The 17317-nt window shown below is 51.3% G+C and overlaps 1 protein-coding gene across 5 annotated transcripts in view; it reads left to right on the plus strand.

The window, feature by feature from the left end:
• Positions 1–17317, plus strand: part of shc1 (SHC (Src homology 2 domain containing) transforming protein 1) — an 80088-nt gene that overhangs the window by 58837 nt on the left and 3934 nt on the right. For all 5 annotated transcript variants that reach the window (XM_080183790.1, XM_080183792.1, XM_080183791.1 and 2 more), the window contains 8 exons: positions 1893–1963; positions 3575–3638; positions 6259–6378; positions 7166–7219; positions 9133–9184; positions 9283–9409; positions 10113–10308; positions 13267–13342. In XM_080183790.1, the coding sequence (XP_080039916.1) occupies positions 1893–1963; positions 3575–3638; positions 6259–6378; positions 7166–7219; positions 9133–9184; positions 9283–9409; positions 10113–10308; positions 13267–13342 (760 nt within the window). The remainder of the gene's footprint in view (positions 1–1892; positions 1964–3574; positions 3639–6258; positions 6379–7165; positions 7220–9132; positions 9185–9282; positions 9410–10112; positions 10309–13266; positions 13343–17317) is intronic.

The raw sequence follows: 17317 nt of genomic DNA on the forward strand, positions 1-17317 counted from the left end.
GAACGTTCTGAGTTACCCTGTATCGCGAACCGCTGCCATCCTCTGCGGCTGCGTTGGTGACCCAGATAGAATGTGGAGCAGGGAAAGTGTGTCACCGCCTCAGGGACGCTGAGACGTTGACAGGGCCGGTGACCGGAATAGAATCGTGGACTGGCATGCCGTTTGGAGGAGGCCCCTACCCCTACGTGCCTGCGCTCACCCTCTGAAGGAGCGTCCCACTCCCCACCCGCCTGCCAGAGGTGTAATGTCACCAACGTGGGCACACTCCCCGCTCCCCCCACAAACAGCAATGTTACAGTGAACTGGGGCCTGCTGCTGCTATTGGCCCAGGGCTACATATGAGCAGGACACGCACTCTCGCACACAGACACACGGAGGCAGACACACGCACAGGCACTGGCGCGTGCTGACACACACGCACACACTCACTCACTCTCTGACAAGGGCTCTGTCTCACGTGCATAAGGAGGCTGTCACACGCACGCTTTGATTTGATTTATTATTGTCCCATGTATTGGGATACAGTGAGAAGTATTGTTTCTTGCGCACCATACAGACAAAGCATACCATTCATAGAGAAGGAGAGAGTGCAGAATGTAGTGTTACAGTCACAGCGAGGGTGTAGAGAAAGATCAACTTAATGCGAGGTAGGTCCATTCAAAAGTCTGACAGCAGCAGGGAAGAAGCTGTTCTTGAGTCGGTCGGTACGGGACCTCAGACTTTTGTATCTTTTTCCCGACGGAAGAAGGTGGAAGAGAGAATGTCCGGGGTGTGTGGGGGGGTCCTTGATTACGCCGGCTGCTTTTCCCCGAGGCAGCGGGAAGTGTAGACAGAGTCAATGGATGGGAGGCTGGTTTGCGTGATGGGACTGGTCTACAGTCACACAACCTTTTGTAGTTCCTTGCGGTCTTGGGCAGAGCAGGAGCCCAGACCGAGCTGTGATACAACCAGAAAGAATGCTTTCTATGGAGCATCAGTAAAAGTTGGTGAGAGTCTTAGCGGACATGCCAAACTTACTTAGTCTTCTGAAAGAGTAGAGGCATCAGTGAGGCTTTCTTAACTATAGTGTATGCACGGGGGACCAGGACACATGTGCGCACGCGCGCCCCACCCCCCCTCCCCCCCCTCACTCAGGCTCACTCACTCGCCCACCCAGTCACCTGCCCACCCACTCAGAAACTGTCTGGACCGCTCTCTCGTTTATGTGGCGATCAAGGACCTTAACAGAGTGTGGGAATTGAACGCAAGATGTGGTGTAGACTGACGTGGGGGGAGGGGTTGTTCTCGGCACTCCTCCCTGACCATCAAGATTTCGAAACATCTGGCTGGATCTGCTGGCATGAACATATTGGATGTGTGCGTGTGCGTGCACCCACATGTTCACGTGTGTCTTTCTGTACATGTATGCTTCTCTCAATCTGCAAGACATCCCTGAGGTGTTTTCCAGCTGCGGCCACTTTTCTACTGTGGGGAACGCAGTCGTCAATTTGGGCACAGCAAGATCCCGCAACCAGCAAATGTGCTGTTGGATCTTGTTAAAACTTGGGTTCCTCCTCTCTGGCCTGGTGTTCGAGGCTGGAGGACTGGCAGCCCACGTAAAGCCATGTTTTTGTTTTTTGCTAACTAATTTTGAAAGGAGTTTGATTCAATAAGAGGAATATTGCTTAAATTGGAACCAATAGGGATAGGTTAGCAGTTAAGAATTATGCCTGTAAAGCTAGGCTAATACGTTTGCTACATTTAAACTGTATTGTTGGAAGTAACATTGGCTTTGATAAAAGCTTCCTAGTGTGTCAATCGAGTCTAGAAGTTAAGGTGCGATTCCAAGTGATGACATTGAAACCCACGATGACGTCTTTGTCACGCCCTGCCATATTGCTTCTTTCTTTCAGTACATGGGTTGTGTGGAAGTCCTCCAGTCAATGAGAGCTTTGGATTTCAATACCAGGACACAGGTCACACGGTGAGTCCAAGCCTTTATGTTCATAAGATACAGAAGCAGAATGAGGCCATTCAGCCCACCAAGTCTGCTCCACCATGGCTGATGTGCTCCCCTATCCCCATTTTCCTGCCTTCTCCCCGTAACCCTTCACCCCATTCCCAATTAAAAATCTGTCTAACTCCCTCCTTACATGTACTCACTGTCCCAGCATCCACCGCACTTTGGGGCAGCGAATTTCACAGATTCACCACCCTTTGGGAGAAGGAATTTCTCCTCAACTCTGTTTTAAATTTGCTGCCCCTTATCCTGAGACCTCTCGTCCTGGAATGTCCCACAAGAGGAAGCATCCGTTCCCCGTCCACTTTATCCCAGACCTTTTATCCTCCTGTAAACCTCAATCTGACCTCCCCTCATTCTTCTAAATCCCAGAGAGTGTCGGCCTAAACTGTTCAATCTCTCTTCATCCGACAGTCCTCTCATCTCTGGAATCAATCTGGTGAACCTCCTCTGAATGGCCTCCAATGCCACTACGTCAATCCTCAAATAAGGGGACCAAAACTGTGCACAATACTCCAGCTGCGGCCTCACCAATGCTTTGTATAGTTGCAACAATACTTCCTTCCCTTTAAATTCCATTCCTTTAGCTATAAATACCCACATTCCATTCACTTTCTTTATTATCTGCTGTACCCGCATGCTAGTTTTCTGTGACTCATGAATGAGGGCACCCAGATCCCTGGCCAGGCTAAATTGTCCCTTAGTGTCCAAAGATGTGTAGGTTAGGTGGATTGGCCATGCTAATTTGTCCCTTAGTGTCCAAAGATGTGTAGGTTAGGTGGATTGGCCATGCTAATTTGTCCCTTAGTGTCCAATGATGTGCAGGTTAGGGTGGATTGGCCATGCTAAATTGTCCCTTAGTGTCCAATGATGTGCAGGTTAGGGGGATTGGCCATGCTAAATTGTCCCTTAGTGTCCAATGATGTGCAGGTTAGGGGGATTGGCCATGCTAATTTGTCCCTTAGTGTCCAAAGATGTGTAGGTTAGGTGGATTGGCCATGCTAAATTGTCCCTTAGTGTCCAAAGATGTGTAGGTTAGGTGGATTGGCCATGCTAAATTGTCCCTTAGTGTCCAATGATGTGCAGGTTAGGGGGATTGGCCATGCTAAATTCATAGAATCATAGAATCTCGACAGTACAGAAGAAGGCAATTCAGCCCATTGAGTCTGCACCGAACACAATCCCACCAATATGTAACCTGACATATTTACCCTGCTAATCCCTCTAACCTACGCATCTAGGGAAACTAAGGGGCAATTTAGCACGACCAATCAACCTAACCCACACATCTTTGGACTGTGGGAGGAAAGTGGAGCACTTGGAGGAAACCCACGCAGACACGGGGAGAACCTGCAGACTCCACACACACAGTGGGGGGGGGGGAGAGCCATCCAGTGTGTTTGAGTAGAAGGGGTTGTGTTGATGGTAATGGGGGTAACACACAGCAGCGCCTGACACGCAGTCCTCCCCTCTGACTAGTCTTGTATTTTTTGAAAGAGGATGTATTGAATGTTGAGGCCAGCTTGCTGCCGGTGCCAGTGGGGGGAGAATGATTGTACTCTTCCTGTCCCGCAGAGAGGCGATAAGCGTGGTGTGTGAAGCCGTCCCCGGGGCGAAAGGTGTCTTCAGAAGGAGGAAGGTAAGTCAAACGCTTCCGAGCCGTCCTGTATTCCCCTGCTGCTGCTGTGCATGTCCTGGCGCTTCAGAAAGCAAAGAGTGGCAAACAACTACAACCAATCTGGGCTGCTTTGGTTGGGGGGGGGAGAGTCCAGTGTGGCAGAGACTGAAGCTTAGACCTTCTCGGGCAAACTGGATAGAGATAAGTTTGATTTATTATTGTCACTTGTATTGGGACACAGTGAAAAGTATTGTTTCTTGCGTGCTATACAGACAAAGCAGACCGTTCATAGAGAAGGAAAGGGGAGAGTGCAGGGCGACGGTGGGGGCCGGGGGGAGGCATGTGTGGACCAGGAACTCCAGTCTTGGCCCGTAGGGCCGAACGGTCTCTGCCAACCCAAAGCCACGTGAAATTACAAAGGGTCGTGACTGTGGCCCAGTCCATCACGCAAACCAGCCCCCTATCCACCGACTCTGTCTGCACTTCCCGCTGCATAATCAAGGACCCCAGGGTAGGCAACCGACTCCAGAACAAGCTTCTTCCCTGCTGCCGTCAGACTTTTGAATGGACCTACCTCGCATTAAGCTGACCTTTCTCTACACCCTCACTGTGACTGTAACACTACGTTCTGCACCCTCTCCTTTCCTTCTCTATGAACGGTATGTTTTGTCTGTACAGTGTGCAAGAAACAATACTTTTCACTGCATCCCAATCCATGTGACAATAATAAATCAAATCTCTGTACTCTATGAACAGTATGCTTTGTACACCGTACAAGAAACAATACTTTTCACTGTATCCCAATACATGTGACAATAATAAATCAAATCTCTGTACTCTGAGTGGTATGTTTTGTCTGTACAGTGCGCAAGAAACAATACTTTTCACTGTATCCCAATACATGTGACAATAATAAATCAAATCTATGTACTCTATGAATGGTATGCTGTGTCTGTATAGCGCGCAAGAAACAATACTTTTCACTGTGTCCCAGTGACAATAAATCAAATCAAATTTTTAAAAATCAGCTTGCTTTGTGCGTTAGTTACAGTTTCCTGGCGTTGCCTCTCTCTCTGTCTCTCTCTGTGTCGATCTCTCCTGCTCCAGTTCCTGACGGTAACTGGATTACTCAGCCTGAGTTAGAGCTGATGTTAAAAGCATTCTGTATAATTCCAGGCTGATGGCTGTCAGTCTTTTAACTGCGTTGCTGTTGGTGAATATTTTATTAATCTGATGTTTAATGGACTCGGTGCAGCACTATAGCCGTGACATTTTATCGAGCGGGTGACCCGTAAGAACAGCAGCAGGGATCCCATTAGACAGGACGCGCAACAGTTCCGAGGTCGGGGGGGGGGGGGAGGTGGTGAGAGAGTTGCAGGAGTTGATTGCCAGTTTGTGTTGTAGTCTGAGCAATCTGCATCAGGCAAAGGACCTCAACAGGCTGCAGTCTTCCCATCTTAACCGCCCTGCTTAATTCCAGCCTCTCCAGCACTGCCCCCCGCAATCCCCATCGCTCCGCCATTGGCGGCCGTGCCTTCAGCTACCAGGAGGGTGGTCCCAAACTCTGGAATTTCCTTCCTAAACCTCTCCACCTCTCTCTCGCAGCCTACCTTGTCTCTCACCCCCTGGGGGGTGGTCCCAAGCTCTGGAATACCCTTCCTAAACCTCTCCACCTCTCTCTCGCAGCCTACCTTGTCTCTCACCCCCTGGGGGGTGGTCCCAAGCTCTGGAATTTCCTTCCTAAACCTCTCCACCTCTCTCCTTGCTGTCTACTCCCATCTCTTGTCCCCTGGGGGGGGTGGTCCCAAGCTTTGGAATTCCCTCCCTAAACCTCTCCACCTCTCTCTCGCTGCCTCCTCTGTCTGTCACCCCCTGGGGGGGTGATCCCAACCTCTGGAATTCCCTCCCTAAACCTCTCCACCTCTCTCTCATTGCTTCCCCTGTGTCCTCTTTCCCCACCCGCCCGGGCCAAAACATGTATTGTGATACAGTGAAAAGTATTGTTTCTTGTGTGCTATACAGACAAAGCATACCGTTCATAGAGAAGGAAAGGAGAGGGTGCAGAATGTAGTGTTACAGTCACAGCGAGGGTGTAGAGAAAGATCAACTTAATGCGAGGTAGCTCCATTCAAAAGTCTGACAGCAGCAGGGAAGAAGCTGTTCTTGAGTCGGTCGGTATGGGACCTCAGACTTTTGTATCTTTTTCCCGACGGAAGAAGGTGGAAGAGAGAATGTCCGGGGTGTGAGGCAGGGGGGGTCCTTGATTATGCCGGCTGCTTTTCCCGAGACAGCGGGAAGTGTAGACGGAGTCAATGGATGGGAGGCTGGTTTGTGTGATGGATTGGGCTACATTCACAATCCTTTTGTAGTTCCTTGCGGTCTTGGGCAGAGCAGGAGCCCAGACCGAGCTGTGATACACCCAGAAAGAATGCTTTCTATGGGGCATCTGTAAAAGTTGGTGAGAGCCGTAGCGGACCAGGCTGAGTTTCCTTGGGTCGCTATATAAATTCAGTGCGTTTAGTTGGCTCTTTCCCTGTCCACGTGGGAGAGGATGGTATGGGAGGAAGCCGCTGGGTCTGATTTGACCGCGTGAGTGAGCGTTGCCCTTGGATTGACCTGTTCCCATGTTGTGTGCCCGCAGCCTTGCAGCCGCTCCATGAACACCATCCTGGGGAAGAGCAACCTCCAGTTTGCTGGGATGTCCATCACTCTCACCGTGTCCACCAGCAGCCTTAACCTCATGGCGTCCGACTGCAAGCAGGTGAGTGAGTCCGTCCCCACCCTCCGTCCACCCGCACCAGACCTGGGCACCGTGTCTGGGGCCGTGGTCCCAATGGGCCGGCCAGTCACGGACCGTCTAAACCGTGACGGGCACAGGAGGAGGCCATTCGGTCTGTACTGAGCCCTCCATCGTTGAATGGAGGGAGAGGGATATATCCCTAATTCGAGAAGGGAAAAGGGGAACAGGTGGGGAGGTGGATTGGGGGCCAGGGAGAAACTGGCCTTGATTAGATTGAATGGGATAGCAGGCTCCAAGGGCTGAATGGCCTACTTCTCCTAATTCCTGCGTTCCTCTGACTTGGCACCATTGCCCTGCCTTTTTCCCCGTCCCCCTGTGCATTGTTTCTATTCAAATAAGAATCTAATGCCTCCTCAAAGGCCTTGATTGAGCCGACCTCCACTACACTTCCCGGGGGAACATTCCAGACCCCGTCTGCTCGCCGTGTGAGAGAGTTCTTGCTCGCGTCGCTTTTTTTTGCTTCTTTCGCTCATCGCTTCAAATCCGTCTCCCCTCGTTCTCCAACCTATTGCGAGCGGGGAAAGGGTTCTCTCCCTCCGCTTGGCTCGTTTCTCCCCCCCCCCCCTCTCGTGAAGCGGGGAGACGGTGGGGAGCAGGCTGTACCGACCAGGGGCCCTCGTAGGGATGTGCTGCGTTCGGCGGCTGGCCCACGCTCGGAAATGACGACGCAGCCAGGTCGGGCTGTACCCGGAACGTCGCGCCGCTCTCGAACCCTCCGCGGAAATAAATCATCTTTGTCTTGTTGCAGATAATCGCCAACCACCACATGCAGTCCATATCCTTCGCCTCAGGAGGAGACCCAGTAAGTACACGGCCCCTGCTTCCCCGATGCTCTTCGATTCCGGTAACCTGCGTGGATCCGTGTCCCCTACCATTCGTCTAGGTTGACGGAACTTGCTGATATTTATCCCTCATGAGGAGGGGATGCTGGCATTGGGGGTCATGTCACTGGGCGAGTAATCCGGGGCACCAGGCCAATGGCCGGGGGGGACACAGGGTTCAAATCCCACCTCTGTTAGCTAACCCTTAACCCTGGCTTCCTGACGCACCACACCCTCCCCCCCCACCCTGAAAACCCACCCCCACAATTCTCGCATTAAGTTGATCTTTCTCTACACCCTCGCTGTGACTATAACACTACATTCTGCACCCTCTCCTTTTCCTGCTCTATGAATGGTATGTTTTGTCTGTATAGTGCACAAGAAACAATACTTTTCACTGTATCCCAATACATGTGACAATAGTAAATCCATAAGAACATAAGAAATAGGAACAGGAGTAGGCCATCTAGCCCTTCGAACCTGCCCCGCCATTCAGTAAGATCATGGCTGATCTGTCGTGGCTCAGATTAGGTTGATCTTTCTCTACGCCCTCACTGTGACTATAACACTACATTCTGCACCCTCTCCTTTCCTTCTGTATGAATGGTATGCTTTGTCTGTATAGAGCACAAGAAACAATACTTTTCACTGTATCCCAATACATGCAGCAATAAACTCAATTTAAAAATCAGTGTATTGGGATAGAGTGAAAAGTATTGTTTCTCGCGCGCAATACAGACAAAGCATACCATTCATAGAGAAGGAAAGGAGGGGGTGCAGAATGTAGTGTTACAGTCACAGCTAGGGTGTAGAGAAAGATTGGTTATAAGACCAAGATTGGTTATAAGATGATTAGAGGTTTAGATAGGGTGGATGGTGATAGCCTGTTTCCTCGGATGGAGAAATCTAGCACGAGGGGGCATGGCTTTAAATTAAGGGGGGGTAGTTATAGGACGGATGTCAGGGGCAGGTTCTTTACCCAGAGGGTGGTGAGGGACTGGAATGCCCTGCCTGCTGCAGTTGTAAATGCGCCTAGTTTGGGGGCGTTTAAGAGATTGGTGGATAGGTTTATGGACGAAAAGGGATTGGTTTAGATTAGTGGGTCAATGTTTTTTTTTTAAAAATAAGACTGGTCGGCGCAACATTGTGGGCCGAAGGGCCTGTTCCGCGCTGTAATGTTCTATGTTCTATGTTCTATGTTAATGCGAGGTAGGTCCATTCAAAAGTCTGACAGCAGCAGGGAAGAAGCTGTTCTTGAGTCGGTCGGTACGGGACCTCAGACTTTTGTATCTTTTTCCCGACGGAAGAAGGTGGAAGAGAGAATGTCTGGGGTGTGTGGGGGGTCCATGATTATGCCGGCTGCTTTTCCCCGAGGCAGCGGGAAGTGTAGACAGAGTCAATGGATGGGAGGCTGGAAAGAGCGAGAGACGGAGAGAGAGAGATAAAGAGAGAGTGTCCCAAAAGATGTGTAGGTTAGGGTGGATTGGCCATGCTAAATTGCCCCTTAGTGTCCAAAGATGTGTAGGTTAGGGTGGATTGGCCGTGCTAAATTGTCCCTTAGTGTCCAAAGATGTGTAGGTTAGGGTGGATTGGCCGTGCTAAATTGCCCCTTAGTGTCCAAAGATGTGTAGGTTAGGGTGGATTGGCCGTGCTAAATTGCCCCTTAGTGTCCAAAGATGTGTAGGTTAGGGTGGATTGGCCATGCTAAATTGCCCCTTAGTGTACCCGAACAGGAGTGTGGCAAATGGGGGGATTTTCACAGTAACTTCCTTCCAGCGTTAATGTAAGCCTACTTGTGGCACTAATAAATTATGGTGAAGCTCTCGACCATTTCTGCTTTGTCCCCGTTGTTGTAGATGTTGACTAACCCTGCTGTTTTATCTGGTGTGTGCAGGACACTGCAGAGTACGTTGCCTACGTGGCAAAGGATCCCGTGAATCAGAGAGGTGGGTCTGCGTGTCGGTGGCGATCTGGTCGCGGCTGTCCCGTTCCGAGTCCACCGCCAGTCCTCCTAAGCGTCCCCTGTCTTTGATTGCTCTTTCAGCGTGCCACATACTGGAATGTCCGGACGCGTTAGCCCAGGACGTCATCAGCACCATAGGACAGGCGTTTGAGCTGCGATTTAAACAGTACCTGAAGAACCCGCCCAAACTGGTGACGCCCCATGACAGGTAATACACACGCCACCCTGCCCAGCCAGCTGGGTGCTGCTGTCCCGACACACACACAGCTCCAAATACAACTTAATATACACTCTCAGAACCCCCACGGTGCAGAACGAGGCCATTCGGCCCATCGAGCATACACCGACAACAATCCCAACCTGTCCCCTGTAACCCCATGTATTTGCCCCGCTAACCCACCCCCCCCCCTCCCAGACACTAAGGGGCAATTTAGCAAGTCTCTGTCTCTGTCTCTCACTGTCTCTGTCTCTGTCTCTGTCTCTGTCTCTGTCTCTGTCTCTGTCTCTGTCTCTGTCTCTGTCTCTGTCTACCCCTCTCTCTCTGTTAGACTGGGGGAGTTGCACTGGGGGAGGGGGTGAATGTGTGGGGTAATTGCACTGGGTGGGAGCGAGTGTGCGGGGATCGGACTGGAAGGGGGAGAATGGGAGTCGGGAGTCGCACGGTGGGGGGTGCAGAGTGTGTGGGGGTTGGATGGGGGGGGCAGCGGGTAGTGTTTGGGGATCGGACGGGCGGGGGGGGTAGTAGTGTGTGCCTGTCGGTGTGGGCTCGGGCGGGGTTGGAATGTGTTGGGGTCGGACGAGGGTGTAGTGTGTGGGAATTGGACTGTGGGTGGGGAGGGGGGGGGAGCGCGGTGTCGGTTGCCCTAGCGGTGGGCCTAACCCCCCTTGTCTCTCGCTGTGCCCTTCCCCAGGATGGCGGGCTTCGACGCCTCGGCCTGGGACGAGGAAGAGGAGGAGCTGGCTGACCACCAGTACTACAACGACTTCCCGGGGAAGGAGCCGCCCCTGGGGGGCCTCGTGGACCTGAGGCAGCGCGAAGGGGTGGGGGCGCCCCGGAACTCGGCCCTCCCCACGCCGCCGCACGCCAATCACCACGGCGCCACTCTGGTCAGTCCCTCGGTAACTCTCTGCTCCACGTAACAGCTAACCCCAGCCCATCGTCCGTGTCCCACACTGTCCAGTCGGCCTGACGGGGGTGTTAACACCAGGCCAGGCACTCCGAGATGGAGTTAGCCCTAGGGCTTTACCTTCAGACAAGCGCGTTTGGCATTAGGGTGAACTTGTTTTACCCCCAGGTAGAGAGATTTACAGCATGGAAACAGGCCCTTCGGCCCAACTTGTCCATGCTGCCCCCCCTCCTTTTTTTTTTGACCCACTAAAAGTTAACATAAGAAATAGGAGCAGGAGTCGGCCATCTAGCCCTTCGAGCCTGCCCCGCCATTCAATAAGATCATGGCTGATCTGAAGTGGATCAGTTCCACTTTCCCGCCCTCTCCCCATAACCCTTAATTCCCCTGTCTATCAGAAACCTATCTACCCGTGACTTAAAAATATTAGCAAGGCAGCCTCCACCACTTCAATGAGCAGAGAATTCCAGAGATTCACCACCCTTTGAGTGAAGAAGTTCCTCCTCAACTCCATTCTAAACTGTGCCCCCCTTATTTTGAGGCTGTGCCCTCTAGTTCTGGTTTAAGCTTGAAGTTTATTTATTAGTGTCGCAAGTAAGTCTTACATTGACACTGCAATGAAGCTACTCTGAAAATCCCCCTCCTCAAGTAACACTGAGGGAGAATTTAACAAGGTCAGTGCACCCTAACCAGCACGTCTTCTGGACTGTGGGAGGAAACCGGAGCACCTGGAGGAAACCCACGCAGACACGGGAGAATGTGCAGACTCCACACAGACAGTGACCCGAGCTGGGAATCGAACCCGGGTCCCTGGCGCTGCGAAGCAGCAGTGCTAACCCACTGTGCTGCTGTTAGTCCTAAGCTAGCCCCAATTACCCACCTTTGGCCCAAATCCCTCAAAACCCATGTAACTGTCTAAATGCTTTTAAAAGATGAATTGTACCCACCTCTACTACTGCCTCTGGCAGCTCGTTCCAGACACTCACCACTCTGAAAAAATGCCCCTCTGGACCCTCTCCCCTCTCACCTTAAACCTATGCCCTGTAGTTTAGACTCCCCTCCTTTTGGGAAAAGATATTGACTATCTAGCTGATCTGTGCCCCTCATTATTTTATAGACCTCTATAAGATCACCCCTCAGCCTCCTACGTTCCAGAGTAAAAAGTCCCAGTCTATCCAGCCTCTCCTTATAACTCAATCCACCAAGTCCCGGTAGTATCCTAATAAAGGGATGATTCAAGTGACCAACGAGGAAACTTATATCAAACAAACTTCATTTCAGAGCACAGAATTTAACTAAAAGAATTAGTGTAACTTTTCCCAGTTACAAGACCCAACCATGATGCGGTGTAAACCTTTACAGCTAGCTATCTATGATGATCTAAGTCTCTCAATATTCCACAAACATACACACTTCCCTCGACTAAGGCACAGAAAGCAAATATGCTCCCATATGCTGAATTTTGAAGCTTTCAACACCGGTTATGAATTGATCGTCTGAATGTCAGAAACCTGTCCAAATGTCTTTCAAATGTCATTGTACCTGCCTCTGCCATTTCCTCTAGCATCTCATTGCATATACGGAGCACCCTCCCGTGTGGAAAAAGTTGCCCCTCAAGTCCCCTTTCCCCTCTCACCTTCACCCTCTGCTCTCTAGTTTTGGTCTCCCCCTACCCTGGGAGAAAAGACCCGGGCTGTTGACCTGATCTGTGCCCCTCATTATTTTATAGACCTCTATAAGGTCACCCCTCAGCCTCCTACGCTCCAGGGGAAAAAAGTCCCAGCCCATCCAGCGTCTCCTTATAACTCAATCCATCAAGTCCCGGTAGCATCCTAGTAAATTTTTTTAACATTCTCCTACAACAAGGTGACCAGAATTGTACACACTCCAAATGTGGCCCTTCCCAATGTCTTGTACAGCTGTAACATAATGTCCCAACTCCTGTACTTGGTGCCCTGACCAATGAAGACAAGTGTGCCAAAGGCTGCTTTCACCATCCTATCTACCTGTGACGCACTTTCAAGGGAGTATACCTGTACCCCTAGATCTCTGATTGTTATAGACCTCTACAAGGTCACCCCTCATCCTCCTACGCTTAAGGGGAAAAAGTCCCAGCCCATCCAGCCTCTCCTTAGAATTCAAACCTTCCACATTCCCACTAACATCCTTGTAAATCTTGTTTTGTCCCCTTTCCGGTTTATTAACATCCTCCCTCTAGCAGGGTGAGCAGAACTGTACTCATTCCTCCAAATATGGTCTTAACAATGTCTTGTACAATTATAACATAGCGTCCCAACTCCTGTACTCAATGTTCTGACCGTGCTGTATGCAAACTGTGCTGCCGCCCACATAGAAACAGAGATAGGGAGGAGGCCATTCAGCCCTTCGAACCTGCTCCTACCCAGCCATCACCATCATGGCTGATCATCCAACTCAATAGCCTCATCCTGCTTTCTCCCCATAACCTTTGATGCCATTCACCACACCCCCCCCAGTGCTATATCCTCTTGAGCACATTCAATGTTTTGGCATCAACTCCTTCCTGTGGAATGAATTCCACAGGCTCACCGGATGAAGAAATATCTCCTCACCTCCATCCTAAATGGTCTACCCCAGTCCTCAGACTGTGACCCCCTGGTTCTGGACTCCCCCCACCATCGGGAACATCCACCCTGTCTAGTCTGTTAGAATTTTATAAATCTCTATCAGATCCCCCCCTCTTTTGTCTGAACTCCAGTGAAAACAATCCTACCTAGTCAATCTCTCCTTGTACACCAATCCCTCCAACCCTGGAATCAGGGATACCTTTTGACGTGACGGGCATTCTGATGTACCGCTGTGGTGGTGACGGGCGCTAGAGGAATGCAAGCCATTGTTTCAGGTGTTTTCTTTTCCCCCCATTTTCTCACCCCCACCCCCTCTCTCCTCTGTGGTGTAGCCCGTCGGACAGATGTCAGGAAATGCCTACGACTCGCGGTCTTCAGACTCTTCCAAGCAACTGCCTGCGGCGCAAGGTAGGGAATGCCAAAGCAATGGGCAGGTTGCTTGGCGGGGTGGGGTGGGGGAGAGGAGGGCGTGAGTTTAAAAATCAGCAAGTCACGTTGCAGCTTTATAGAACCTTAGTGAGGCCCCACTGGGAATATAGTGTTCAATTCTGGGTCACCCACACTACCAGAAGGATGCGGAGGCTTTGGAGAGGGTTACAGAAAAGATTGACCAGGATGTTGCCCCTGGTAGGGAGGGCATTAGCGATGAGGACAGGTTGGAGAAACTTGGTTTGTTCCCACTGGAGGTTGAGGGGGAGACCTGATAGAAGTCTACAAGATTCTGAGGGGCAGAGTGGATAGTCAGAAGCTTTTCTCCCCAGGGTGGAAGAGTCGGGGGCACAGGCTTAAGGTGCGAGGGACAAGGTTTAAAGGAGATGTACGAGGCAGATTTTTTACACAGAGGGTGGTGGGTGCCTGGAACTTGTTGTCGGGGGAGGGAGTGGAAGCAGATACGATAGTGAGTTCTAAGGCTGTCTTGACAAATACATGAATAGGATGGGAATAGAGGGATATGGTCCCCGGAAGGGTAGGGGGATTTAGTTCAGACAGGCAGCATGGTCGGTACAGGCTTGGAGGGGCCGAAGGGCCTGTTCCTGTGCTGGAATTTTCTTTGTTCTTTGAGAGTTCGCATGGTGGATAGGTTGGTGCCAACAGATCCTGGTTTATTCATCTTCATGGGTGTTGTTGGAAAGATTGGCATTTATTGCCCACTCCTGTTGCCCCTTGCAGTGAGCCAGTGTCTCAAACCACTGCAGTCTGTATGGTGTAGGTTTGTTTCTTATCCATTCCTGGGACATGGGCATCGCTGGCTGGTCCAGCATTTATTGCCCATCCCTGGTTGCCCCTTGGAGGGGCAGTTGAGAGTCAACCCCATTGCTGTGTGGCTCCAGAGTCACATGTAGGCCAGACCGGGGTAAGGACGGCAGATTTCCTTCCCTAAAGGGAACCAGATGGGTTTTTTCCGACAATGGGACATCAGTAGATTCTTAATCCCAGATATTTTTTATTGAATTCAAATTCCACCGTCTGCCGTGGGTGGGATTCGAACCCGGGTCCCCCAGAACATTAGCTGAGTTTCTGGATTAATAGTCTAGCAATTAGTCCAAAGATGTGTGGGTTAGGTTGATTGGCCATGCTAAGAAATTGCCCCTTAGTGTCCAGGAATGTGTGGGTTAGAGGATTAGTGTGTATAATGTGTCGGGAAATGGGGATAGGGCCTGGGGTGGGATTGTGTTCAGTGCAGACTCGATGGGCCGAAGGGCCTCTTGCTGCACTGTAGGGTTCTATATGGTTCTATGATTAATACCACTTGGCCATCACCTCCCACACGGGTGCACCCCCACGTGGCTCTACCCCACTCCCCGTAGGTGCCAGGAGGGAAGGCTGCACAGTCAGAAGGTGTTGTAGTTTGGGATACGATGTTGCTCTCCCCCACCACCCCCCAACCTCCCGTCTGGCTCTCGTCTGCCCCCTGCCCCCCCCCCCCCCCCCTCGGGTGGATGGCAAAGGTTCCGCGGGCTTATCGGAAGAAGAGCAGGATCGGGTGGGGGGAAAGGTGGGATTGGGGTTGCATTCATTGAGTTGGGCAGAGGAGAGGTGGGGTTGGGGTTGGATTCGGTGAGTTGGGCAGAGGGGTACTCCTTCAGTGTCCTGGGGCCCAACATTCATGGCATCAGTGATGCAGCTTGTGGATCTTGCTGTGTGCAAATTGGCTGCTCCATTGAAGCCCGTGTGTGTGTGTGTGTGTCCCCAGGCCACGCCAGCTGTGCTGACCCTGTGCTTATTCTTGGGCAAGATGCCATTGTCAGCAGGGGAGGGGGAAACCCACCATCGCCTCTCCTCCAGCCTCCAACAGTTGGGGGGGGTGGTAGTAGTAGTAAATGCCAGAGTTCCCAACGGCGCCCAAATATCTAGAGAAGGACTTCAAGCCCACCAGGACAGAGGAACCTGGGGGTGTGGGGAGGGGGAGAGGTGCTGGCATTTGGATAGCACCCAGTCCCATCCCTCCCAGAGCACTGGCCAACCAATAGCTTTGTTCTTAGGGAGGTAACAGCCCTGGGGTGTTGCCCTCACTGGGAGAGTATTCATCACCCATCTCTAACTGCCCCTTAAACCGAGGGTCGTCTTACCTGGTCGGGCCTACGTGTGGCTCTAGACCACCCCACCCCCACCACTCCAATCCCACCTCTCCACACAGGGCAATGTGGTCAACTCTCTTCCCTTCCCATGAAATGGCCCGAGCGAGACACTACGATCGAGGGGGTAATTACTGGTGGGCAACAGATTCTTGTCCAGAGACACCCACACACATCCACCCACCCCACCCCCCCAACCCCGAAAGAATGGGGAACAAATGCCCAAACCTGACCGTTTGGGAGTCAGTGGGAACTCGAGTCTGGGGTGAGCCAGATGGGATTCGGACACTGGCCCTGTCAGCGTCTCAGCAAGTGTGTGTTTGGGCAATTGTGTCATTAAGCCTGTTGGAGGGGGCACAGCGGGTTAGCTCTGCTCCCTCACAGAGCCAGGGACCCGGGTTCGATTCCCGGCTCGGGTCACTGTTTGTGCAGAGTTTGCACGTTCTCCCCGTGTCTGCGTGGGTTTCCTCCGGGTGCTCCGGTTTCCTCCCCACAGTCCGAAGGTTGGGTGGATTGGCCGTGCGAAATTGCCCCTTAGTGTCCAAAGATGTGCAGGTTAGGGTGGATTGGCCATGCTAAATTGTCCCTTAGTGTCCAAAGATGTGCAGGTTAGGGTGGATTGGCCATGCTAAATTGTCCCTTAGTGTCCAAAGATGTGCAGGTTAGGTGGATTGGCCATGCTAAATTGTCCCTTAGTGTCCAAAGATGTGTAGGTTAGGGGGATTGGCCATGCTAAATTGTCCCTTAGTGTCCAAAGATGTGCAAGTTAGGTGGATTGGCCGTGCTAAATTGTCCCTTAGTGTCCAAAGATGTAAAGGTTAGGTGGATTGGCCATGCTAAATTGCCCCTTAGTGTCCAAAGATGTGCAGGTTAGGGTGGATTGGCCATGCTAAATTGTCCCTTAGTGTCCAAAGATGTGCAGGTTAGGGTGGATTGGCCATGCTAAATTGTCCCTTAGTGTCCAAAGATGTGCAGGTTAGGGTGGATTGGCCATGCTAAATTGTCCCTTAGTGTCCAAAGATGTGCAGGTTAGGGTGGATTGGCCATGCTAAATTGTCCCTTAGTGTCCAAAGATGTGCAGGTTAGGGTGGATTGGCCATGCTAAATTGCCCCTTAGTGTCCAAAGATGTGCAGGTTAGGGTGGATTGGCCATGCTAAATTGTCCCTTAGTGTCCAAAGATGTGCAGGTTAGGGTGGATTGGCCATGCTAAATTGCCCCTTAGTGTCCAAAGATGTGCAGGTTAGGGTGGATTGGCCATGCTAAATTGCCCCTTAGTGTCCAAAGATGTGCAGGTTAGGGTGGATTGGCCATGCTAAATTGTCCCTTAGTGTCCAAAGATGTAAAGGTTAGGTGGATTGGCCATGCTAAATTGCCCCTTAGTGTCCAAAGATGTGTAGGTTAGGGTGGATTGGCCATGCTAAATTGTCCCTTAGTGTCCAAAGATGTGTAGGTTAGGTGGATTGGCCATGCTAAATTGCCCCTTAGTGTCCAAAGATGTGTAGGTTAGGGGGATTGGCCGTGCTAAATTGTCCCTCAGTGTCAGGGGGTTAGTAGGGTAAATACATAGGGCGATGGGGATAGGGGCTGGGTGGGATTGTGGTCGATGGGCCGAAAGATCCTCCACACTGTAGGGATTGCATGATTCTTACTGGATCGAACTCCAATGGAGTGTAAGTTTAAACTTTATTTATTATTGTTGCAAGTTGGCTTACATTAACACTGCAATGAAATTACTGTCAAAATCCCCCTAGTTGCCACACTCCTGTTCGGGTTACACTGAGGGAGAATTTAGCACGGCCAATGCAC

The sequence above is a fragment of the Carcharhinus amblyrhynchos genome, unplaced genomic scaffold (assembly GCF_965287045.1).
Source record: "Carcharhinus amblyrhynchos unplaced genomic scaffold, sCarAmb.v2.hapA scaffold_414, whole genome shotgun sequence".
Lineage (NCBI taxonomy): Eukaryota > Metazoa > Chordata > Chondrichthyes > Carcharhiniformes > Carcharhinidae > Carcharhinus > Carcharhinus amblyrhynchos.